This window comes from Mauremys reevesii, linkage group 15 (genome assembly GCF_016161935.1).
Source record: "Mauremys reevesii isolate NIE-2019 linkage group 15, ASM1616193v1, whole genome shotgun sequence".
NCBI classification, from domain to species: domain Eukaryota; kingdom Metazoa; phylum Chordata; order Testudines; family Geoemydidae; genus Mauremys; species Mauremys reevesii.
In genome coordinates, this window is record NC_052637.1 from 43,188,755 (window position 1) to 43,213,303 (window position 24,549).

Here is a 24,549-nt window from a genome sequence, read left to right on the forward strand (position 1 = left end):
TTCGATGCTGCTCAAATCTGGTGAGCTCCCCAGATTTGGCAGAAAGTGCTCTAGGACCCATCCCTCTGTCCATGGAGAAGACTGTGCGACTTAACCCCTAAAGGTGGACTTGCACCTCCTTCCCATGTTCTAACACAATACACAATTATCTGAGTGGTTGGAGCTAAACCAGCCTGTTGTCTTGGAGCAGACAGAAAAGCCGGAGATTGGAGCAGGGCACGCATGGCTGGAACCCAAGATCTCAGAAGCAGATTCCAACTGCTACTCATTTTTCTGTTACTCAGCCTCCAGCATCCCAGAGAGTGACAAGAGCAGTAAAAGCTTATACTGTATTTATTTGTGAAAATATTTGTCAAAAGATACTTTATTCAGATCTGGCTCTGTGCTTCTATCTATTCTGCTTCCTGTGATCCAAGCCTGGAGTCCAGGGCCTGGCTGAGCCCGCACAGCACCCTCTGGTACTGAGGATACTCCTGCTGAATCTGATGGATGATGACATTAATGGTGTGCAGCCGGTCCTGCTGTTTCCGCTGCTCCTTCTGCAGGGCTTGCTGGGTGCGGCAGAGTGGAGTATACTTCCCGTCCTTCACTGCCTGCAGATGCTTCTGACGATTCTGATAGGCCACGATTTCTGAAAGGTTCTTAGACGAGCAACAATGAAAACTGCATTAAAGACATCTGACTGAACGAAAGGGAGCTAGGAGAGTAAGAAGGACTTAGTCACTTTTCGTCCCCCATTTAATTATCCCAGCTTGAAACAGGGGATTATTAAGAGGGACAGCTCAGTGAAGTCCTGTTGTAACTACTCAAATGGGCATCCCCGATGTTGAGTGTTATATATATAAATGATCACAACATAGCTTAGGGAACCTCCAAATCAGACACATGCATAGAAGGGAAATCTTGCAAAGACAGAGCAATTCTATGAATTTTAAAAGGCAAGGGAGGTCAGTCGAGTCACACCAATCCCAGAGAAAGTTCTGTCTCCCACACAGATGAACTTTGTTCTTATTGTTGAGCCTTCCAGTTCTAGAGCGGAACATGAACATGATGGTGCTCAAATATCCAGCCTGAGCTGGGTACATGTGGTTTGGGATGAGGTAGGAAGGCTGTGTGGGCTGGCAGCACAGGACAATAATACATGCAGTGCCTATGTATTAAAGACACCTTACCCAACGTTTCTGGTCCTGAAGCCGCTCTATGTCTGCATCAAGGACATCTGCCTCAGCCTGCAAACTGGAGAGCTGCTGCTGCTTTTCCAGAAGGCTGATGCTGAGAGATTTCTGGGTGTTCTCCAGCTCTGTGATGGTTCTGTTGCAGTCTTGAGCATTCTAATGAAAGGAAGGGAAGGAAACTTGAGATTCTGCCTCTGCATGCTAACTCCATTGCCAAATTATCACCTGAGAGCTTCCCCCTTTCTTGGACATTTAAAGGCTGTACTTCCTTTAGTAAGTATACTTTGTGGCCTGAAGGCTCAGGCACTCACACTGCTAGATGCCCATTAGGCACACTGGGCGTTCTAATGTTGTGCCAGGAAAGGTGACAGTCCACTGGTGTTTCATTGCATTGCTATGCAGTGAGTGTGTCTCCATGCCTGGGGGCACATTACTGCACTTTTCTTTACACTACCATGAAGAGAGGCAGATGGCACAGAATATGCACCAAGCACTTTCCTTCCAAGCACTTTGTATCCCAATCCCAAGCGATTAAAGAAAATGGGATAACTGGGGAATGAGGAGCAGTGTTGAGGGGTTTGAATAAAAGTCCCATCAAGTTCTTCTAAGACAGAAGGTTAGTGGGTCTGGCACGTGATCCCCCTTCAGGCAATAGCAAAAAGCAGATGATCATCAGAGCTACGTGAGGAATACCACAGAATCCTGGAGACCAACATGAGTTTCACCATGGCCTATCCCCAGGGTCCTCTTCCCCACTGACACATGTCCACAGCACTCTCCTTGCCATCTGGGAGAAAGGTTGGCTCAGTGAACCTTGCATGACATCCTCTTTGCATAGTCTGGTAGTAGGTCATAAAGCAAAGCTGATGTCAAGCAGTATCTGACATGTTTCTAATTACAAAGCCCCTCTCTACCTGCTCACCTTTTGGGTTTCCTTGATCTTCTTCCGCAGCTCCTGTGTCTTGTGGTGGAAGTCGCTCTTGGTGAAATGTTTCTTATCCATTTTGCTCTGACCCTCCCCCCGAATCATGATGGTCTCTCTGCGGGAGACAGCAGCCTCCATATCTCGAATCATCTTCTCCTGCTGCTTTGTCAGCTGGCTGTAGCGGACCTGCCATGTGTGAGGAGAGAGAAACTCTGAAGATCCCCAGTGGGCACAAATTACATCTGATAGAAGACTTTCAGTGTGACAAATTCCAGCTGCCGAGACAGGACACATTTGACACACTGGCCTTGACAGCCCAAATCTTTCAACAAAATCATGAGCCAGGTTTGCACAGCATGGATCTGGGGGCATCAGACTAATAACTGACTCCCTGTCCGCTTGCCCAACACAATCTTCTAAAGATTTCAATGCAATCAATTAGTCTAAACGCAGTAATAAGGGAAGGAGGGTAGAAGTATCCTGTGGGTGGGAGAGGAGGTTGCCTTCACAGAGAGAGAAACACTTCTCTGAATCAGTGCATTGGTGGATGTAGTATTCCATAAGTGCTGCTTTGGTTACGTACTGGGCCACCATCCTGTAAGAGAAACACTATCCTGTAAGTTTCCTTCCCAGTCAGGTCTACCTTTTGCTGAGCTCCCCCATTGCTAGGCTAACCCAAGGAACATGTAAAGAGGTGTAACAGCATGCTGAGCTAGTTCAATTGCTGGACAGGTCACAGGAAGACACCTATCCCTGACACTGCCAGGATCCTTGGAGACAATCCTTCCCCACCTTATCTCCTATCTACTGTTTGATGTTTCAGCATCTCCTGCAAGGCTGGGTAATCTCCTTGTGAATCTCCTCTTCCCCCTCCCAGCTTGGCTCACCTGCATCCTATGGATCTCTGTTTTCATGGCTCGGATCTCGCCTTGCCCTGTCTCTGAGTCCACTGCAGCACGCATCTCCTTGGCCAGCTGGATCTTTTTCTCCCATAGCATGATCTGATGCCTTCAAGGACAGAATGGGAGGGGATGCCTTTGTATGAAAAAGAAGGGGTCACCCTGCCGCTTGATTCCCTTGTATATGTGATGTCACACTATGGACCCCCATTCTGAGTCCAAAGCTCAACAGTCCAGCAGGAAACTAAGAGTTCACTGTATGGAACATGACCCATTGGTGCCCTCAATGTGAGAGTCCGTCAGGGTTCTGCAGGTCAGAAGTGCCATGATAATGGTAGAAGTCGGGGTTGGGATTGCAGCATAGAGGATTAATGCCAACATTTGTTAACTCAGCAGCTCTGAAAAATCAGGCCCTTTATTTAGGGGCCTACTGTGAAGTCCCAAGTTTGAGAATTTTGGATTATGTAGCTACCTTCCTTTGGACAGCCACTGGGCTTACATCACACCACTGCATACTGGGTTTTCCCCTCTCCCCCACACACTCAACACTGGCAGCCTTCTGCTGACTAGAGGCCAAACACTGAATGAGAGTGGAGACCCCATTGCTTCTCATTCATCTACGGAAACAGGCTGCTGGTGCAACAGGATGGAGCAGTTACCGTGACTGTACCTGGCCTGCAAAAAATAAATGATAGCCCCTTAACCTTCTGGGTTACAAAAAGTTACAGAACTCGTCCCACCTTCCCATCCAAGGTAAAGGGGAGCCAGGAAAGGAGCATGTCAATCTGACAGGATGGGACAGAATGCATTTTCCCCTACAGCATTAGGGCAGGAAGGATAATGCAGTTGCATGACAAGAGAGTTCAAACACTGGCATAAAACAAGGGGTCTGGGTCTCACTCTGCTTCCACCAGGCTGTTTAGGAGTCTCTCTTTCTCCTCATGCAGTCGGTCCAGCTTCTCCTGCATCTCAATTGACTCTCTCTCTGCTGCCTAGAGTTAGGAAGCAGAAATCAACATCACTGTGTCAGACTGAGAGGCGCTGGCAGGCTCACTGCTTGCCTCTGATCTTCCTGCCCCTTTTGGCTGACAACCCTCCCCACAACACAGGTAGAATTTCAAACCCTCCTTGGCTATGTAAAGGGAATCATTGTCTCTGCACAGAAACGTAATTGGGACAGCCAGATAGCTGTACATTGCCATCTGGCTACAGTGTTTTGTGCCATAGGGGCAGCAGTTAGCAATCTCGGACTGTCTCCTGCAACGCAGTGCCAGTGGGAGCTCAGCAAGATTGCCGTGTGTCAGGCTGTGTCTTGGAGACGAGGAGCAACGCCTTCTCTACCTTGAGCGAGCGGACAAACTCGTTCTCCATGATGGTGTTGCCATGCTGCAGCTCCTCCGAGTTGTGGCTGTTCTTGTTGATTAACATGTTGAATTTCATCAAGTCATTGGCCATATTCCTCATGTGGCGTTCAATGTCTTTCTGTTCGTTCTTCTCCTGCTGGATTTCATCTTTCCAGGAAAGAGATGGAAAAGATTTTTAAAAGTGAAAGCAGAGAGCACTCACCAGGGCACTGGGAGGTGGGGGAGTTCTGACAGTGTAGACAAAGCTGCACTTGTAGCTACCCACTCTGAAAGTCTCCATGGACACTGACAAAGCCACAAGCCTTTCCATAAAGCCCAAATCAAATCCATGTTTTGCAAATGGTTATGATGAAAGGAGGACTGGGATGCTAGAACTGCTATAATCTCAGGGTTGGGCACGTACCAGCCATCTGTTAGACAGACAAAAGGTAACAAACATGCTGAAGGTCTAACTGATCCCCATATGTGGAGTCAGGAAGGAATTTCCCCCAGGTCGGATTGGCAGTGCCCTTGCAGGTTTTTCACCTTCCTCTGCAGTGTCTGGATGTGGGTCACTTGCCAGGATTATCTGGCTATATCTTGTGACACCCCCACTCCCCAATATTCACCACTGTCATGTCATTGGGGTCTGTTTCGTACAAATTATGTCTTGTGACGTCTTGTTCTAAAAGTCTTCATCTTCTAGATAGTAACATCTCGTTGGATTTTATGTGCTATTGTTGTGTGTGAAGTTAGGACGTTTGGCTATGTATGTGTTACTGAAACAAATCCTGAGGCTGAAAACACCCCCAAGAAGCCTTTCAGGTACAACAGTGAAAAGGCCAAACAATGTTACTGGCTCACTGAGGAAATGCACACGAGTGCAGGGATTACCCCAGGAACTGTGTGCAATAGAAACCTCTCCGAGATAGCACTGCACAAGGGGAACTGTCTGACCCAGGTCACAGCAAAGGAGCTTTCCTCCAAGTGGGGTGAAGATATAAAAGGGGGACAATGACATCATGAGGGGACCTCACTCTCCCTGCAACACCATACCTGGAAACACCTGAGGGCCAGGATTCAACTGTGGGAAAGTAATAGTAATAGTAATAATTGGAGATATACCAATCTCCTAGAACTGGAAGGGACCTTGAAAGGTCATTGAGTCCAGCCCCCTGCCTTCACTAGCAGGACCAATTTTTGCCCCAGATCCCTAAGTGGCCCCCTCAAGGATTGAACTCACAACCCTGGGTTTAGCAGGCCAATGCTCAAACCACTGAGAGGCTCAGTGGTACCCCAGTACATCAGGTTGCTCCCCAGAGTGGGGGTAACCCCTCACATATCTCACTTCTTTGACGTTGTTGGGGCCTAGGGCACTGGTGCACCTCGGTCCCTCCTGTTCTCTGCCTGTGGCACATAATAATCTAGTCTCTTGGAAGCCGCGATACTTTGGTCTAATTTGGTTGCTGGGTCTAGTGTGCAGGTGCTGGGTGGTGCTGGTGGCCTGTGATACACCAGAAGTCAGACTAGATGATCTGGTAGTCCCTTCTGGCCTTAACCTTTATGACTCTATTTCCTAAGAACAGTAACATATCAGGATGGTCACTTGGGGTGCGATCCTGCAACCCTTCCTCTTACATAAGCACAGGCTGCAAGATCCGGCCCTTAGCAGGGATACCAGACTGCTTGAGTGGCAGAAGGTGCCTGGCTTGTAGCCCCAGTGTACACCCCGGGATACACTGTATTGCTCATATGTGGCACTATGCTTGCAGATACTGGAGATGTTCTTTGTTGAGGGGTTCTAATATTACAAGTTATTGAACCTTCTCTCCCTTTGTTCTCTGGCAGTGCGTGCCTGCTAGTTGATTAACATCGCCAGGAAGATTGAGGGAAACACTTACTTTCAGTGCGCACTTTCTTTTGTTGCATGATGGTGATCTGTTTCTTCAACATATCCAGGGAAGCCAGCTGCTCTTCCTGCTCGTGGGTCAGTTTGACCAGCTCTTTCTGCAGCCTGAGCCAGTACTTCTGCAGTGTCATCACCTCTGAGTTGTATTCATCTATTTGCTTGGTCAGCCTGTTGATCTCAACTTCCAAGGGTCCCAGTTCTTGGCCCTATAAAGGAAAGAAGTTTGGGATTAGTCAGACAGAGAGGCTACGTACAGTGGCATCCCTAGACCTTCTGGAGCTCTCAGCACACGGGGGCCTGAAATGCTCATTTTGCATGTTGGTATCCAAATGCTTTTCCAGCTCAGGGCTGCATCAGCAGTGCTGCTATCTGAGTTCTGGGATCATGTGAACAGGTTTGGGTGTTGCTTTCTGGTTGTACAGAATTCGTTTCTGTCATGCATAGGCAGAGAGAACTGTGTATAGCTTTCCTCATCTTTACCCTCCTCCACCCCCTTTCTTGTGTTTAGATTGTACGTGCACACGCTGAATGGAAGTCCCTAAATGCACCAAGAAAAATCCTCATCCCATAGATTTGCTCTTAATCAATTGTTGGATTATTTCTTAAAATGACACATCGTGAAGCTGGGATTTAATTTTTCCATTAAAACTAATCATGAGTCCAAACTGAGACTTGCTCACATAAGCAGCAGAATTCACCAGCCAGAACTGGGGTTATCTCCATTTACATTTAGTCTGGCCTCCCAGGAGAGGTCTTGGCCAGGGCTGCTTCTTTGATAGTTTTTTAGGGATACAGATAGTAACACAAAAATCAGCACGACAGGCATTCTGAGTGCATTGTACAGGATAGACACCTCCTCTCATTACCTCACCCGTGTCTATTACCTCTACTACGCAGTTACCTTTATGAACCAAACTTGTAATATCATCAAAGAATGAAATCAGGTTTGGGGGATTAAGCATAAGGGACGTACCCCCAACTGGGAAATCATCATCTCCATTTTCTTGTTGAACAGGTTGACAACCCCCTGCTTGCGCTCGATAAGGAGATTGCGCTTGGCGATCTCATTCTCACTGCGATTGATCAGGTCGTTGATATTTTTCATTTCCTTGTCCAGCTCGGAGAATGTCTTTTGGAGCATAGCGAGCCTGCAGTTGGTGTGAGTTGTGTCCAGAATGACCTGGGCTGTGTCATTCTCAACTTTGGAAAAATGCAGCTCCTAATAACATCATCAACAAGAAAAGCATTGTCATTCAGCAGTAATCCACCGGTCTGCAATCCTGGCAACGAAAGATGGCTAAGAGAGGAGCACATCTAGTATGTAAAGAACAGGACTAGGAGTCAGAAGACCGGAGTCTATTTCCAGCTCTGTCAAATGTGCTATGGGGCTTTGGGCTAGTTACTTAACCTCTCTGTGCCTCTCTTGCCCCATCAGTACAATGGGGATAATGATATTTACCTACTTCCTAGGGATGATGGGAGGCAGTAATCCTGAAGTCCTTTAAGGGAAGATGCTACAGAAGGCAAAGTTTTATCATCACCATCATCACCCCTGAAGTTATTTTCCCAACCTATATGCCTCAGTTACATCTGGCCAAACAGATACAGAGATGCAAATAACTACAGAAGATCCATCTCGGAGTTGCCTGCATGTTTCACAATCAAAGGCTGCATTAACAGCTTGCCAGGAGCCCAAGGATTGCACCTGATTTATAGAAAATGGAGTGCAGTGAAGTCGCCTTAATACTGAACAGAGAAACAGGGCCCATAGAAACACAAGTCTGAGCACTCGCTGCTACATTCTTGATGTGACCACTAGGTCACTCAACTCAGGATGGCACAATTCTTGCTGGAACTTGTAGTCTCTGTGAGCTGCACCTCTGTATGCTGATGAAGGCAGCCAGATCGTAAAGTTTCATGCTCTGTGCTTTGGCCGCCTCTGGTTCACTTCATTTAGAGAGTGGGTCTGCTGTATTCCTTTCCACATATAAGAGCATGCAGCCCTGAGTCTAAACATACCCAGGATGCATCACTCTGTGCCATTCTCTAAGCCGAACATGAAGCCAGTACCTGCTGTACAAGATGGCAGTAATATTTCTTTGGCTAAATTATATTCGGAAACCCTGCAACATGATCCTCAAAAGGCAGCTGGGGAGGGAAGAGCTCTCAGGCACATCTGTACCTGGAGGGGAATTCAGAGAAGCTGCATTTTGCTTGGCAGGCCCTTCTACTTTTATGCTTAATAAGCATGTCCCCTGCCCTTTCCAGAAGACCTGAAAACTTAACAGTAACAGAGATATCTCATATTTCTATAGTACCTCTCATCCTGAAGAGTCCTAAAGAGTTTTACCAACTCAGCCTACAGTTTACAAGGGAGTCACTTCACCCGCCACTGAAATACAGCCACTTGTAGGGTGAAACAGCAATTTAACAGCACATGGCAACATAATGCAACAGCTTAGGACTGTAAGTAAAGAAGAATCCCAGCCATTTTAAACTGTACGAGAAATTTAATAAGGCAAAGGGAATGACCCAAGATAGAATCTGGCTAGAATGCTACAGTCCAGGACAGTAGCTGGAGCACTAGGAACACAGGGAATGTGTCCTCCTGGCAGTAGCTGGAGCACTAGGAACACAGGGAATGTGATGGAGTGTGCTTTAGATGGGGGTCCCTTTTTTTTTTTGGCAGGGGCGGCTATCTACTGGTGGCAATGGCCTTTGGGCCATGCTTGTAGTATCCTGGAGGGAATAAACACAGAATGTGTCTCTCTCTCCTGAACGTCAGCTACCATCAGTCACACAGAAGCAGATGCCATACCAGATCCAGCTTTCTCTTATGAAGTTTAGCAGCCAGTTGCGAAAAATATTTTGCTGCTTTGCTGGACATCAGCTGATCCTGCAGCTTTGCCATGATCTGATTCTCCAACTCCTGTCTGGCTTCAGTCTCTTTCTCTATTTCCTTACTGGTGGCTTGCAGCTCATTCATCCGAGCAGCTCGGTCCTGAGAGGAAAGACACGGAAACAGGGCTGTTCAAAAGCGCGGGCTGTTGGGATTTGGGGAAAGTGAATGGAAATCTGCAGGTGACAAAATATCAATGTCTGATTAAAAGAGCCTCTTGTCCATGGGTATCTGGTCTCACCAAGTTGGCCCTGCTGAGGGCTTGCTCTGTCTCATGCAGCGTGCGGGTGTAGGTGCTGTATTCAACTTTCAGGGCATCCTGTTTGGCCGTGCACTGGGCAATCAGCTTCTTGCTCATGTTGCCATCATTCTCCGAGCGGTTCAAGATGCTGGCAAGCAGCTCGTTCCGTTCTTCCTCCTTCGTCACTGACTTCTTGTAGACTTGGATCTCTGTCTCTAAGGACTTGAGCTGGTGCTTGGACTGCCTGCAAGGGCAAGGAGAAGACAGGAGAGTGTCATGGGGATTGATTTATGCACTGGATAGTCAACTCCAAACTCCTGCTTTCAAACAGGCTGCTGCAGAAATGAGTTAGCGAAGAACAAGAAAATCAGACAAGTTCATTCAGCACTGGGACTATCTGTGTTCATTAAAATCACCCTACTGAAAATAAAACTAATGCACCTAATTTTTTGGATAATTTTGAATAGCTGCTTGTGCTCTAGATCTCCCAGTCCTGTTACAATGCAGTTCAGGGTATGAGTCCTCAGGGCCTGATCTCAGCCCAAAACTCCCAGGGCCAGTTCAGATGGGAACACAGAACCACTGGGGCACCAGCTCTAGGAGTGAGAGGACAGAAGCTCCCTGCATGGCTCTCCAGCACCATGCTCCAATTGGCCCAGAAGGGACACTGAGGTGAGGAACTGCCTTCAGTCCTGCCTGACCAAAAGGGCAGGCATAACCTAGGTTCTGTTGGGGAAGGGGTCCTTTCAGGTCCTCAGGTACCCATTTGTATTGGAACAGGTATGCTCTTTTTCATAATATTTCCCCCCCTCTTTCCACCAAGCCCATGCTGTGATGACCCAACTGTTATTGGTGGCATCATGTCATTTCTTTGCCAATAGAGTACATTCCAGAAGATGTCCTTATGGGAAGGGTGAAGGAGACCACAGCCTGGATACACTGGGAGTGGATGGGTCACCATGCTGGGAAGTTACACTAAGGAGAGAGAAAGCAAAGAAGATGCCAGTATATGCAGAGAAGCAGGCAGCTCTCTCACTTATGGGGAGTTGGAGGAGGTGGGAATCACAGATTGCAGCAGCTGAGAAGCGAGCGTTTTTCTTCTCTGCTTAGAGTGAACTGCTTCAGCAAAGCTGTATTCTCACAGGAAACAGCAGTGTGTGATTGTGAGACAGACATCATACACATTTACTACAGATTGCACCTAGCTGACTGCATGAAAACTAACCAATTTTGTCACAGTTTAAACATATTTTGTATATCATCAGGAGTATTTTAATATACATTTAGTACATTTTATGAAATACTTTACCACCTACTGTGTGAAAAATATATTATGTTTCTGGGTGGGTTCTATCCAGCTGATGAGTGCCTGGAAGTAATTAACTCAGTGACAGTATTTCTCTCGTCTGTCCTGATCTTCTGTTGAATTCCTCACTAATTTCCCCCTCCACAGTCATATGGATGCAAGTCATACATCTCTGCAGTTACAACAAACTGCTTGCAATCCCAGTAGTCACCCACAGGCTTGTGATAAATAAACTAATGTTTCACAAAGTTCCTCTCTACCTTCACCTAGCTGCTGAGCACTTAGCTGCTGGATGAACAGCTGGGTTACAGCTGGCTGACCTTTCAATCTTAATAGGATCCAAATACTCAGCAACAAATTCCATTTTATTTCCACTTCCATTCCATGTTTTAATACTGCCCCCTCAGGATGGTATCTGAGTACCCTGAGTTGGGGACATAACGTATTCCACTTCAGAAGCCCTCTGTGTTTCCCAAGTTCAGCCGTCATTTCCTTGCCATCACCTGTCCACTGCCACGCAGGCACATTTCATTACACAGGTACCAAGCTACTGAAACTAGCGGAATAACCAACATCATAGTCATGATGGAGCCTTACAAGTGGCTGGCAGAAGTGGGTGTTTGACAATGGAAACATCCTTCTCCCAACCCTGATGTAGAGATTAAGGGAAAGCAGACAGTGTCAGCATGTCTCCCTTCCTGCAGTGTGAATGTGACAACACAGAGCTCTTGGCAGATGGATGGAGAAACCAAAAGTCAAAAGGAAATGTGTCTATAGAAAATGAATTTATTTCAGTTCTTCTCCCTATTCTCCTCAGGAAATCAGAGTAGAAAAGTATTTTGCTGATTCATGCTCCATTGGGCAAGTTTTAGGGCTAACGAAAGAATGCACATTCCCTTCAGCACCAAAGGCCGGGATTTCCTGAGGAATGGATTCTTGCCGAATGTCACCAAATCATGACGGCAAATTATCTAGGTAAATCTTTCCTGATGTCTCTTCTTTTGTCCTGGGAAGTCCCGCACGGGATAGACTGAAATGCAAACCAGAGAACTCTGCCTAGTTATCTATTTCATCCCTCTGAAGGAAGATCATGCTGTGAAGGGAGAAAACACTAACAAAAAATGATGCTCCTGACCATAATGACCCTTTGCCTTTCTAAGCTCTTCAGAACAACAGATTTATTCTTCGTTTAGTGTGCACTGTACATACAACGCTATATTAACAATAACCTTGACAGCATTCTTTTCTCTCTTAGAACAACTCCCATCCAAAGTGTCGCTATTCTTTTTGTTGGCCCACTTTCAGATGCTATACCTTAGTGCCTCCTGCATGGCAGAGTAGGCTTCATCTCGTCGCTTCATCCCAGTCAAACTGCTATCCCACTGATGCATCAGTTGCTTCTTCTCCATGTTAATAGTTTGTATCTCCATACAAGCCTGCAGAGAGACACCACTCTGAAATACTGAATCAACACTGGGCTGGGGTCTCACACCTGCATTCTATCCTCATTGCCCACTTTATTTCACAATACAGCTGGGAAGAAACAGCTCAAAATATTCATGCTTTGTCTTCTCTTGTTTTCCTATATCTCCTGCTCTTTCTTTGGCTCTTTGTACCTTTACCCTTGTAGAGTAAGTGAATTAAACGCATTGGCTTACATCTTGTTTTCAGCAAAAAGAACAGGAGTACTTGTGGCACCTTAGAGACAAACAAATTTATTTGGGCATAAGCTTTCGTGGGCTAAAACCCACTTCATTGGATGCATGCAGTGGAAAATACAGTAGGAAGAGATATATATATATATATATATATATATATATATATATACACACACACACAGAGAACATGAAAAAATGGGGGTTGCCATACCAACTCTAACAAGACTAATCAATTAAGGTGGGCTATTATCAGCAGGAGAAAAAAAACTTTTGTAGTGATAATCAGGATGGCCCGTTTCAAACAGCTGACAAGAAGGTGTGAGTAACAGTAGGGGAAAAATTAGCATGGGGAAATAGTTTTTAGTTTGTATAATGACCTATCCACTCCCGGTCTTTATTCAAGCCTAATTTAATGGTGTCCAGCCATTACACAAACTAAAAACTATTTCCCCATGCCAATTTTTCCCCTACTGTTACTCACACCTTCTTGTCAGCTGTTTGAAACGGGCCATCTTGATTATCACTACAAAAGTTTTTTTTCTCCTGCTGATAATAGCCCACCTTAATTGATTAGTCTTGTTAGAGTTGGTATGGCAACCCCCATTGTTTCATGTTCTCTGTGTATATATATCTTCCTACTGTATTTTCCACTGCATGCATCCAATGAAGCGGGTTTTAGCCCACGAAAGCTTATGCCTAAATAAATTTGTTAGTCTCTAAGGTGCCACAAGTACTCTTTGTTCTTTTTGCTGATACAGACTAACACGGCTACCACTCTGAATCTTGTTTCAGTTACTCTAACGACTTCACTGTAACCAAAAGTGCAATTTATATCATTATGTACATGAACATTTTTTGCAACATTAAGGTCACAGACAAAAATTGCAGAAAGGAAAGGAAATGCAAATGTCAAGGCCCCAACAGCAACATTAACTCAGCCTTGTCTCACATCCTGTGTGTCTTATGGGATACAATTTACAATGTCCTGTAAATGGTAATGTATTAAGCTACAGATTTAACATGAAAATCCAGACTAGAAAAGGTGTATTGTGCTAGCACAGTTGGGTCAGTGCATCTGTGCAGCGTATTGTGAAGGTAGCACTATACAGCTATTATTTACATTGTGGTAACACCTAGGTGTAAAGCTAAATATAATTACTATGTAATACTTGGATATTGTGCTACTTTGATGTACTGGAGAAAGATATGTAATTAGATGGATGTCAGAGATTGGACCTGGCATGGAGTTACTCTGCTGAAGACTCATCCTATCAGTCACACCTGATGAGTCTGCTTAGCTCCAATCCAGGAGCACAGAAGGGGTGTGTGTCTCCCTCCAAGGTAAAGGAACTAAGTGGGTGAGACAGGAGATCTTGCGGGGGGGAAACCCTACCAACAGCCAACTCAGGATAAGTTTTATTTGTTGTTGTTCTTAAGAACATAGGAAACCCTTTATTCACACAAAGGGCAGGGGTGTGAGATTTTGGACTCAAACCCAGGGTGTGTGTACTGTGTTACGCGCAGGGTGGAGGACTCTGGCTCATCACAAAATGTAATATTAACCACACATGAAAGATATTGTCATCTCCTACCTCACTCACTGCTTTTCGTGTTATTTTTGTGTCTTCAGCCTGGGCAATAAATTGAGCTTCATACAGACCAATCTGCTCCTGCAGTTCATTGAACTTCCTTGTTAAGCGGTCTACAAGCAGATCCTACAGAAATCAGACTACAACAGATCAGCACAAATACTGCAAACAATCCCACCCCTGACAACATGAATTCAGCCAGAATCCCATGGGGGAAGCAGGGTCAAGTGAGGGTGTTGCATTAGATGTGGTGGCTATCAGATCTTCACCATCCTCACTAGTGTGTGCAGTGCCATGTGACTACAGTCATCTCCATCTCTGCTGAGTGGTCAAGATTGCTCAGTACATTGCACCACTCTGCAGAGGATTCATTTTCATTTGGTCCATTTATATTAGCCAGTCTCATATCAAGGAAGAGCATCAGGTCCAAAATGTCACCTAACTTCTATCTATCTAGGTTATTATACTGTGCCCGTCACCATGGCATCTGACTATCTTAAAAGGTAATAATTTAGAAGAAAATGCCCTCTAAATAGCTATCAAAAATCCACACCCCATTGCCACTGTTCACATACTCCTACAATATTTATTCTGCTGCAAGAGGCAGCCATCTAACCAGCAGAGGGAGCATGAGTTAAAATGAACGGGCCAGCTATATTTTATGTTGCAAAATCACTTTTCTAAACTCATCATTGTTCAGAATAATCCCCCTGGGGCTTGAAAATAAGGTGTCTCCTCACTAAACCTCACCTTCCTCCTTTGCATGTCTGGATACTGGGTTGTTACTATAGAGTTGCTCAAAGAAGCTGTGCTGTTTTTTTATTTTATTTTTTTGCTGTCAGGAAGGTTTCTGGGATATTTTTTTTTAATTTAGAGGGAAAAATAGGCGAACAGAATGTTGGGAATCATTAGGAAAGGGATAAATAATAAGAGAGAAAATATCATACTGCCTCTATGTAAATCCATGGGACGCCACACCTTGAATACTGTGTGCAGATGTAGTCGCCCCATCTCAAAAAAGATATATTGGAATTGGAAAAGGTTCAGAAAAGGGCAACAAAAAATGACTGAGGTATGGAACAGTTGCCATATTAGGAGAGATTAATGAAACTGGGACTTTTCAGCTTGGAAAAGAGACGACTAAGTGGGGGAATATGACAGAGGTCTATACAATCATGACTGGTGTGGAGAAGGTAAATAAGGAAGTGTTATTTACTCCTTCTTATAAAACAAGAACTAGAGGTCACCACATGAAATTAACAGGTAGCAGGTTTAAAACAAACAAAAGGAAGTATTTCTTCACATAATGCACAGTCAACCTGTGGAACTCCTTGCCAGAGGATGTTGTGAAGGCTAAGGCTATAACAGGGGTCAAAAAAGAACTAGATAAGTTCCTGGAGGATAGGTCTATGAATGGCTATTAGCCAGGATGCGCAGGGATGCCTCTGTTTGCCAGAAGCTGGGCATGGGCGACAGGGGATGGATCACTTGATGATTCCCTGTTCTGTTCATTCCCTCTGGGGCACCTGGCATTGGCCACTGTCGGCAGACAGGATACTGGGCTAGATGGACCTTTGGTCTGACCCAGTGTGGCCATTCTGATGTTCTTATGAATGATTTGATTTAGAAAACACACATCTAAGGAACTACCTGGTATTTACAAACAAATACCATCTAAGAGTGGAAGAGGGCAGACCACATTTTGTACCAATCTTCCTAGAATATGTTCTTTTAGCATTCTGTATGACAAGACAGCATTTCCCCAAGGGACTCTGAACTCCAATGACATAATTCACAGCCTCTTTGACAGACTTGATATTTGCCCTATACCTGTTTTTTCTTCTCCACCTCAGCCTGGTTCCTGTCTGCCTCAGCCTTCTTCACTGCCCGTTTCATCACACAGATGTCGTCGCGCACATCCTGGTCCATGTTCTGCATATAGAACAGACGCAGGGCCAGGTTTTCCACCTCGGTCTGCATTACAGAAACTGGGGAGATAGGTGGAAAGGTTAGTTACAGAAGAGGATTTCTGCAGCATGTACCATACCAGAGCTAAAAGAGAAAGAAATTAGGATGTGGACAGAGCAAAACCCCTAAAAAATCCACCCAAGTCATATGACCCTCTCTGAGGTGGGCATGGACATCAGTTCCTGGAGCAGAATTCCTGGGGAGAAATTGCCCAAGAGACCTGGTAAGTACCCTCAATTCCCAGTATATCCTGTACCTCTACAATATTGAAATAGCCCAGCTAAGTTCATTTCCTTGACTGTAAGGGGTTGCCATGCAGAAGACCATCATCTGATGCACCAGGCTGCCTAATCAACTAAGGATCTGCAATCTTCACCAAAGCCTCAACAGTCCCAGGCAGAGGCCTCAGACAAGTATAAATAGCCAAATGGTGGGAAATGAGTTGTGTTGAATATTGGAAAGCCATTGGAACAGCTTACCAAATGTCCTGGTTAATTCTCCCTCACTGGCAATTTTTAAATCAAGAATGGATGTTTTTCTGATAATGGGAATGATGGAACAGATCACTTGATCAAGTATGGATCACCTGATGATTACCTGTTCTGTTCATTCCCTCTGGGGCACCTGGCATTGGCCACTGTCGAAAGACAGGATACTGGGCAAGATGGATGTGTGGCCATTCTTATGTTCTAAGAGATCTGCTCTAGGAATTCTTTTGGGGAAGTTCTCTGGACTGTGCTATACAGGAGATCAGGTTAGATGATCACAATGTGGCCTTAGAATCTATGAAAGCCTATTTGCCAGGAATGGCCTTTGTTCAAAGGAACCCCTTAAAGGGACAGAAAAGCATTTGTCTTATGACAAAGATGGAGGGTATGCTTGGGTTGATCTTTTCAGTCAGCGAGCCATTCCTGAATGCTTGGGCTGATGTTCTTCAAGCCATTGTTTGACTTACGCTCAACCTCGTTTGTCCTTACGTGACTAGAATAAGGAAAGACTAAGCAAGAGCACCTTAGTCACCTTTCTTGCGTTCATCTTCAGTGCTCTGACATGTTTTCTTGTACAAATGTCTGATGTCCTGCAGCTCCTCCTCGAGCTGCCGACGCACCATGGCTATCTGAGAATATCGGTCCTGGTTCTTCTCCAGTTCCATCTGCAGCCGGGCCAGCTGCTGCTGGACCCCATAAAGGACCATTCCCAGCTCCTCCCTCTGCATCTTACCCTGTTTTGTGGCCACCGTCTGCAGACACAAGAGGAGATGGGTCAATTCACACCAATTTGGACAGGGCTGGAATGCTGTGGGAAATCCACGGAAAACTACTATACCAGCTCCCGAAGCTCCATGGTCACTTTTTCCATCTGTTTACTAAGGTAATGCTTTAAGGCAGCTTGGAATCTTCTCATCAGGGGCTAGAGAGGGAAGGAAGATGATGATAGCATCCTTATAACACCTGCATGAATAAGTTATCAAGGAATATGAGTCTGGTATAACTAGGGTGAACAGATGTCCCGATTTTATAGGGACAGTCCCCATTTTTGGGTCTTTTTCTTATATAGGCTCCTATTACCCCCAACCCCTGTCCCGATTTTTTATATTTGCTGTCTGGTCACCCTAGGTATAACACTGCATTTTCACCTCTGGATACTTGGGTTCCTGTCCTGAGCAGACTGCAAGTGAAATGGGTTACGCAGACTCAGCCTTGAGCCTAGTGGACATTTGTTCATATCATAAAACTACCACCTAGGTTGGCATCACTAGTCGTTTCTGTTTAGGAGAGGCCCAGAGTCTTTGGAGGTCAGAAGTAAAATGAATGGCAGAGCTGTGCGAGGGAAGCTTGCACAGCACTTGCCCACCAGGTATAGATCCTTCATTTTCATGAGAACTGAAGTTCACCAGATTTTCCCATTGCTCTAACCTGCGACTCTAATTTACTACAGAGGGAGCAGATACCATACAGGAGTCAGAACTTTAAACAGGATGTATAACATATTTAACCTAGAATGCAGCTAAACCACGGCCCAATTGCCTCCCAGTTTTCATGGAACCCTCAATACCGGTGACAAGTCTTGAATTTGGACTTTTCTTACATGTTCCGGGTCCAAGACAATCAGCTGTGTTTCCTCCTCTGTTTCCTCACTGCCCTCTATTTCAGCTTGCTCATCTGCATAATGTAGACTTTCATTCTCTTCCTCACTGCCAAGCCTGCTGAGGTGCTGGTTAAACTGCTGAAACACAGAGTCTGAATACGGAGAGGAGATGCCTACCCCAATGTCACCTGAGAATTCAATGCATTTAAAGGTATTTTAAGATTAGCAGATGTCCTGATGTGGGAAAAAGTACCTAACAGAGCCAGCTTTCTTTGGAATTTTAGATTGCCTCACAATGTCACTAGCACACAGAAAATAAATCATAATAAAAATATACAGTAATTCTAACAGTGAGGAGGAAAGTTATTATGGAAAAGATTTAAGAACAGGCTTAGTAGTAGCATCATACAGAGGCTAAACATAAGGATTAAGGCTTGTCTAAATGGAGACACACAGAAAAATTAATCTGAATTAAAGGTGTGAATTTAAAGTGTGAATTAAAATAAACCAAATTAAGACCACTTTAATTCTAAATAAGAGTGTCCACATGAGGCTTAATGTTATTTAATTAATACACTTTAAATTCACACTTTTAGTTAATTCAAATTAATTTTTTCTGAGTTCCCTGTGTAGACAAGCCTTAAGATTCGGTAGTGTATGTCCAACTAGATTCACATTTATTGGGAGAGGAGAAAAAACTGGATACTGTATTTGAAAGCTGGCTGCAAGAATAGTACGATTAGTAAGACACTGACTGATACCTGACTCAGCATGAATCTCCATGTGCACTGATAATGCAGACCTCTGGGTGCTAGCTCCTGAGGACGTGCGGGATCTGGTCCAGCTGTCTACCACTGGCTGCTCCATGTCAGGCAGTTTGGGAGGAAGATTATCCACTTCCACTTGGTCTGAGGAAACCTCTTCGGATTTTTCCTGGGACATAAAGGCCATCATATAAAATCAGGACTGTGAAAGGATCTTAATTGAACAGTTTGCTACTAAAATTCTACTTATCTTTGTCATCACAAGAGAGAAACAATGTAGAAAAATAGTCAGCTATAAAAACAGTCTTGCTGCTTCCTGAGGAAGCTGGAAAGCAATTAAAAGGCTCTAAAGTTATCCCACTGATATGCCAGCAAGGCTGTATCACTCGTGGTGTTGGGCACTTTAGCAATGCATGCAATAATGAACTAACCCCTTGAATTTTGTCAAGAGTTTTTTATCCACCATGGCTAGTTACCAATTGTCTCCTTTCCAATTAGCCTCTCTCTTGCATGATTCATCCAGTGGTGTGTGTTTACAGTATTAGAATTGCTTCAGCAATTTGGGAATGTAATGTCACAAACACTGGATTGTAGGTTTTGTGAATGAGACGCTCCCCTAGTTTAAATTCATAACCAATCACCTCTCCAAAGGTGACCTCAGAGACCACCTGCTCCATGGCCCCTGCAACCTCCTTCTCCATGGCCCCCGTGACTTCCTTCTCCGTGGCCCCCGCAACCTCCTGCTCCGTGGCCCCCGCAACCTCCTGCTCTGTGGTTCCTGAGACCTCCTGCTCCGTGGCCCCCATGACCTCCTGCTCCTTGGCCCCCGACATCTCCTGCTCCGTGGCCCCCGACATCTCCTGCTCCGTGGCCCCCATGACCTCCTGCTCCGTGGCCCCCATGACCTCCTGCTCCGTGGTCCCTGAGATCTCTTTCTCTTTTGGGATGAGTCTCTCTCCTGGGTCCTCTGTAGGCACAGCCTCTCCCTCTTCCTTGTCATCACTGTTCTCTGGCTGCATTCCCTAGCACAGATCAAAACCAGAAAGTAGAAAACAACAAAACAATATTATAATGGTCCATGTTCTTTACTAAGGACTATTACTACAGTGCTTTACAGCTGCTTTGCAGTGTCAGTGCACAGGAAATGAATCTAATCTGACCACATCTAGTATAACAGCAGCTCCTGCTAGGACTACAGTGGCTAAGGCCCTGTCCAAATTTCCATGAGAAACTTTTAATTTCCCATATTTGTAACTCAGAAGTGAAAAATCTCTCTTTAGATTTTACCGAAGAAGGTAGTTTTCAAAGTCACATTATACCCAAACGAATCGCTTTGTTTTCTGTCTGTCTCTTTTCAGACTGTTCCTTTTAACTAATGCTGTAAGTCACTAGGTTCTAATATCGTAGGATTCTATTAATGTAATTAGAAATTACCATTATGTCTCAGATTGTTAACCTTTGTTATCGCAAAACGAGACTATTACAGTGTGCTATATCCGAGGATACACCTTAGAGCCATCCTAGACTGAAGCTGGTGCAGAACACAGTGGCTCACTTACCAAGTGGGGCATCTTGCTGGAAGCAAGTGACACTGGTGCTCCAGGATTTCCACTGGCTGCCTGTTGATCTCCGGGTGGAATTTCAGGTGTGGGTTATGACTTATAAAGCCCTAAATAGCTTGGGACCAGTCTGTCTGAGGGATCGCCTCTCTTCTTGGGCCAAACTTCCACAGCAGCTGTGATCAGCAGGGAGCCCAAGCTGGATCCCTCTGGTTATGAAGAGGTGACAGCTGGCAGGGCATTTTCTTTGAGTGTTCAGGACTATGGAACTTGCTCCCCCCTTGGTCCAAAATAGCCCAAACATGGTGACCATCTGGGCCCACTGAAAAAGACACCTGTCTGACAGGTTGTTTCGGAGAGGATATTCTTCCCAGAACTATGAAGGAATGTTTTGTAGGTGGCTGGCTAGCTGAGTTCCTGTTTGAATGATTATTTTAGCACTGCTGGGATTTTGTTGTACTATTAATTATGTATTAGGGTACTTAGAGCCTTGGATAGATGCAACCTAATTACTCTTACAAACAGATATCCTACTTAAACAGTTAGGGCCTGATTTTCATAACTGCTTAGTGCCTGCAGCTTACATTGACTTTCGCTGGCCTCAAAGATGCTCAGTACTTCTGAAAATAAAGTTCTTGGAGTGGTTTTGAAAATAAGAGAAAACAAATAGGAGGATTCTTATGTGAACTGAGACAGCCCAGTAAAATGTCTAGTGTGGAATATTGTTTAGCCCAGAATATAAATATGAATAATCTGTACATTCTATCTCCCCCAATAAATTCATATTTCAATTTATTTTGTTGCAGTCAATTTATTATGTATGTTTGTAACATTGTAAGCTATATATATGCAATGAGCCTGTTGTACTTCAAATAATCAATGTCTCCTATTTTGAACGTGGATTGTGGACGTAAATTCTTTAATTACTGTATTACAGTAATGAGCACTCAGATTTCCATAATACCAGAATACGACTCTTAGGGCCAAGTCCTACAACCAGTTTCCCCATTGATAAATTGGGGATAATGGTGTTTATCTTTCCTTTAAAAGTGCTCCAAGATCTACAGATGAAAAGTGCTGTGTCAGAGATGAGTAAGAGCTACATTTTACAAGACTCTCCTGGAAACTGGAATGTAGCCAAATTAAGCTTCCCGTGGCCTCCCTTTCATGTCCCCGATAAGATGGCAATAATTTCTCAATTTTTTGCTACACTGGAATTGCTTTGTTAATGATTTGTGATGTCAAAGCATTGGATTGATTGTTCTGTAGATACCATGCTTTCCTAGGAAGAATTCATAAACATCCACCTCTACTGCCAGAAGCTCTGAGGACTCAGGTGCATTGTGCTCTGCTGGGCTGGGTTCCATTCCTGGCTCCTCTGCTGAATCACCATCTGCCTCTTCCTTTCTGGTACGGCTACTCTCTGGTTGCACCACCTAGCATACAGCAGAAAACAACATTGTAACAACTGACTGTCTCCAATCAAAGTTCCCCATTATGAACTGTACTACTACTACACAGCACTTTACATCTAGGGTAAGGAAATGCTCTTAATATTGAAGCATCTGCTAGTGCTGCAGTTGCTAGAGATGTGGTAGTAAACCCTTAAATTCCTCCCAGACACTACAGAGATTTTTAAAAATGGCTTGGTTGTTTTAAAATGTAGCACAAAAAGAAAATCCCTAACCCAAAAGCAACTTGAAATGATTATAAAAATTCAGCATCAAAGTCCATAACTCAAAATCTGTGAAGTCTCATTCTGTGTTTTGTCTTGCTTAAGATTATGAATTGACTTGTTTGCAGATACAATATTTCCCAAAAAATGTTAGAATTTTCTTTAGGAGGAGACCACTCTGAATATTAAACATATTATACCAATAGATCACCACAATTTCTCAGATGGAGGAAGTTTCTGTATTCACAATTTTTGAAAATTTAGAGGATATTTTTAGTATCTTAACTATTTTAATGCTTTTCTGGCTCCAAAGTAAATGTGTTCCCACACATCTTTTGTACATCCTCATTAGTAAAGTGATGGGTACAAAAAAAATCCCAAAAGAATCACAGAAATGTAAGGCTGGAAGGGACCTTGAGAGGTCATCTAGTTTAACCCCTGCCCTATGGCAGGACCTAGACTACACCGACAGTTGTTTGTCTAACCTGTTCTTAAAATCCTCCAATGGGGATTCTCCCTCAGTAACGTATGCCGGTACTAAACTATACTTATAGTTAATTTTTTTCCAAAATCTGATCTGAATATTCTAGCTAATCCTTTTCAGGACAAAGGCACTCTGATCTCTAACATTTCGTGAGGAAATGTTTCTTTCCGTGTTTTGAAGTTTTTGTTTTTTGAATGTTTTGTTTCAAAATTTCTTAGGAAATCCAATATTTCAATAAAAGCAGCAAAGAATCCTGTGGCACCTTATAGACTAACAGACGTTTTGCAGCATGAGCTTTCGTGGGTGAATACCCACTTCGTCGGATGCAAGTAGGTGGTATTCACCCACGAAAGCTCATGCTGCAAAACGTCTGTTAGTCTATAAGGTGTCACAGGACTCTTTGCTGCTTTTACAGATCCAGACTAACACGGCTACCCCTCTGATACTTGACAATATTTCAATATTAGTTGCATTTCTAGTGAACCCACCCACATAGTATCTGGGCACCAAAATATGCACTAATTCCCATGTGATTCTAATTCCAAAGGTGCATAAAGTCCTTCATATTTGCAACTTTACCCCATTGCCTTCTGGATGCAGCTCCTCCTCCTCTTCTGAAATTTGTCCAGCACCTGATTCAGGGCTTAATTAAATTGAACAAAATTATTGAACAATTTTAAGCAGAATAACAACGTAGAAAAATGAAAAGCTTGGCTTTAGGTCAAATATTGTACTAGTGCCACCTCCTGGAGCATTAACAGGGATCAGAACCAAATGCAGGAGTTTGTAAACATACAGAACCTAAGGCCATCAGGAACACTTGCATGGTCTGTTTCAAGTGTGAGTGAAGACAGTTTATTACTTGGATTTTCTGTGTTTGCAACACAGTAACTGCAGCCTTGTGCAAGTGCCTGAGAACCAGAAACGGACATGGACTGAACACAGATGGAATGCTGGTGCAGCTGGAGAAGACAGAGTCTGGAAGAGAGGTAGGATTTGGGGGCTGGGGCTGGTCTGGAAAGGGAAGGGAAGGATCCTCCTTCCTTGTCCCTTTCCCTCGCTGGCTCTTTTCTCCATGGGGTGGGGGATGAGGGGCTGGAGGAAGTTGGGGGAGGACGATGAGGGTTGGGAGGATGATGAGGGTTGGGAGGAAGGAGGGGGGAGGACGATGAGGGTTGGGAGGATGATGAGGGGCTGGAAGGGGCAGGGAGAGAGGAGGGGGAGGATGATGAGGGGCCGGAGGGGGCAGGGGGGCGGATGATGAGGGGCTGGGGGGAGCAGGGGGGAGGATCGGGGGGGGAGGGGGCCCGGCACAGGTCCTCCCCGCGCGGGGCCATTTGGGGCTCGTCCCTGTTGCTCACCCGCTGCCCGGCTCCACCGGCTCCATCTTCCCGTTGCCAGGCGACACCATCAACATCCGGGAGGTACCACGGGGGAGGGGGAAGCCGGACTGAACCATCCCTTCCCCAGGGCGGGTAGCGGGTTCGGGTCGCCTCGTCCCCCCCCCCCCCCCCGCCCACGCCCCTGCTGGGGAGGGGAGAGTCCCGCGGTGCGGGGGGGGGGATTCAATTTGTTAAAATTTTAGTGCAAAGTCATCAATGGGCGCAGAGTGTCCCCAGCAGAGCCAGCCCGCTCCGCTGCATGGTTGCAACACCATCCAAAGGTGACCCCGCCACCCCGTGTACACGGGGAGCAGCAGCCAGGCCACGTGGCGCTGGGGCCTGGTGCCCAGGGTCTCCGTGCTCCTGTACAGTGCAGCTCAGCTGTTAGCTGGACTCTTCATGGCACCAGCTTCTGCACTTCGTAGATGAGAGGGGAGATTCCCGGATCAAGGAGACCCAGGGTCCCTGCAGGAGGAGTAGGGGGGAAGAGTATGGACTGTAACGGACTCTGTGCTGGGTGGGAGGGGACCAGAATTCCTCCCCCTCCCCCCCCAAAATATCTGGATTGACATCACTGAAACTGATAGGTTTCAGAGTAGCACATCACTGAAACTGAGTGACCTGTGCCAAAAGATGTCCCCTCATTCATAGGTGCAGGAACTAGGGGTGCTGCTGCACCCCCAGT

The 24,549-nt window shown here is 45.2% G+C and overlaps 1 protein-coding gene across 3 annotated transcripts; it reads right to left on the reverse strand.

Annotated features, from left to right (window-relative positions):
• Positions 1 to 315: 315 nt before the first annotated feature.
• On the reverse strand, positions 316 to 23,925 carry CCDC40 (coiled-coil domain containing 40). Of its 3 annotated transcripts, XM_039502420.1 has the most exons (22): positions 23,844 to 23,925; positions 23,062 to 23,125; positions 21,631 to 21,759; positions 19,670 to 19,786; positions 19,406 to 19,621; positions 18,762 to 18,933; positions 18,001 to 18,188; positions 17,239 to 17,322; positions 16,933 to 17,152; positions 15,775 to 15,932; positions 13,948 to 14,070; positions 12,012 to 12,133; positions 9,392 to 9,635; positions 9,070 to 9,252; positions 7,225 to 7,470; positions 6,244 to 6,457; positions 4,341 to 4,510; positions 3,900 to 3,991; positions 2,988 to 3,108; positions 2,098 to 2,286; positions 1,173 to 1,331; positions 316 to 641 (listed from the first exon to the last, which is right to left on the reverse strand). In XM_039502420.1, the coding sequence occupies exons 1-22, from the start codon at positions 23,897 to 23,899 to the stop codon at positions 393 to 395; spliced, it is 3,516 nt and encodes a 1,171-aa protein (XP_039358354.1). In that variant the 5' UTR covers positions 23,900 to 23,925; the 3' UTR covers positions 316 to 392. The 3 variants fall into 3 exon arrangements, with proteins under 3 accessions (XP_039358354.1, XP_039358353.1, XP_039358352.1); XM_039502419.1 differs by having other exon boundaries at positions 13,957 to 14,070; positions 19,406 to 19,786; XM_039502418.1 differs by having other exon boundaries at positions 19,406 to 19,786.
• Positions 23,926 to 24,549: the final 624 nt, after the last annotated feature.

Bases quoted from the DNA above. Each gene is read 5' to 3' on its own strand.
- CCDC40 (XM_039502418.1), bottom strand. From the start codon at position 23,899: ATGTTGATGGTGTCGCCTGGCAACGGGAAGATGGAGCCGGTGGAGCCG. The intron at 17,323-18,000 runs GTAAGAAAAGTC...TTCCCTCTCTAG, and splicing joins TTGTCTTGGACCCGGAACAT to CCCCTGATGAGAAGATTCCA. The intron at 6,458-7,224 runs GTACGTCCCTTA...TTTCCTTTATAG, and splicing joins TGATGATTTCCCAGTTGGGG to GGCCAAGAACTGGGACCCTT.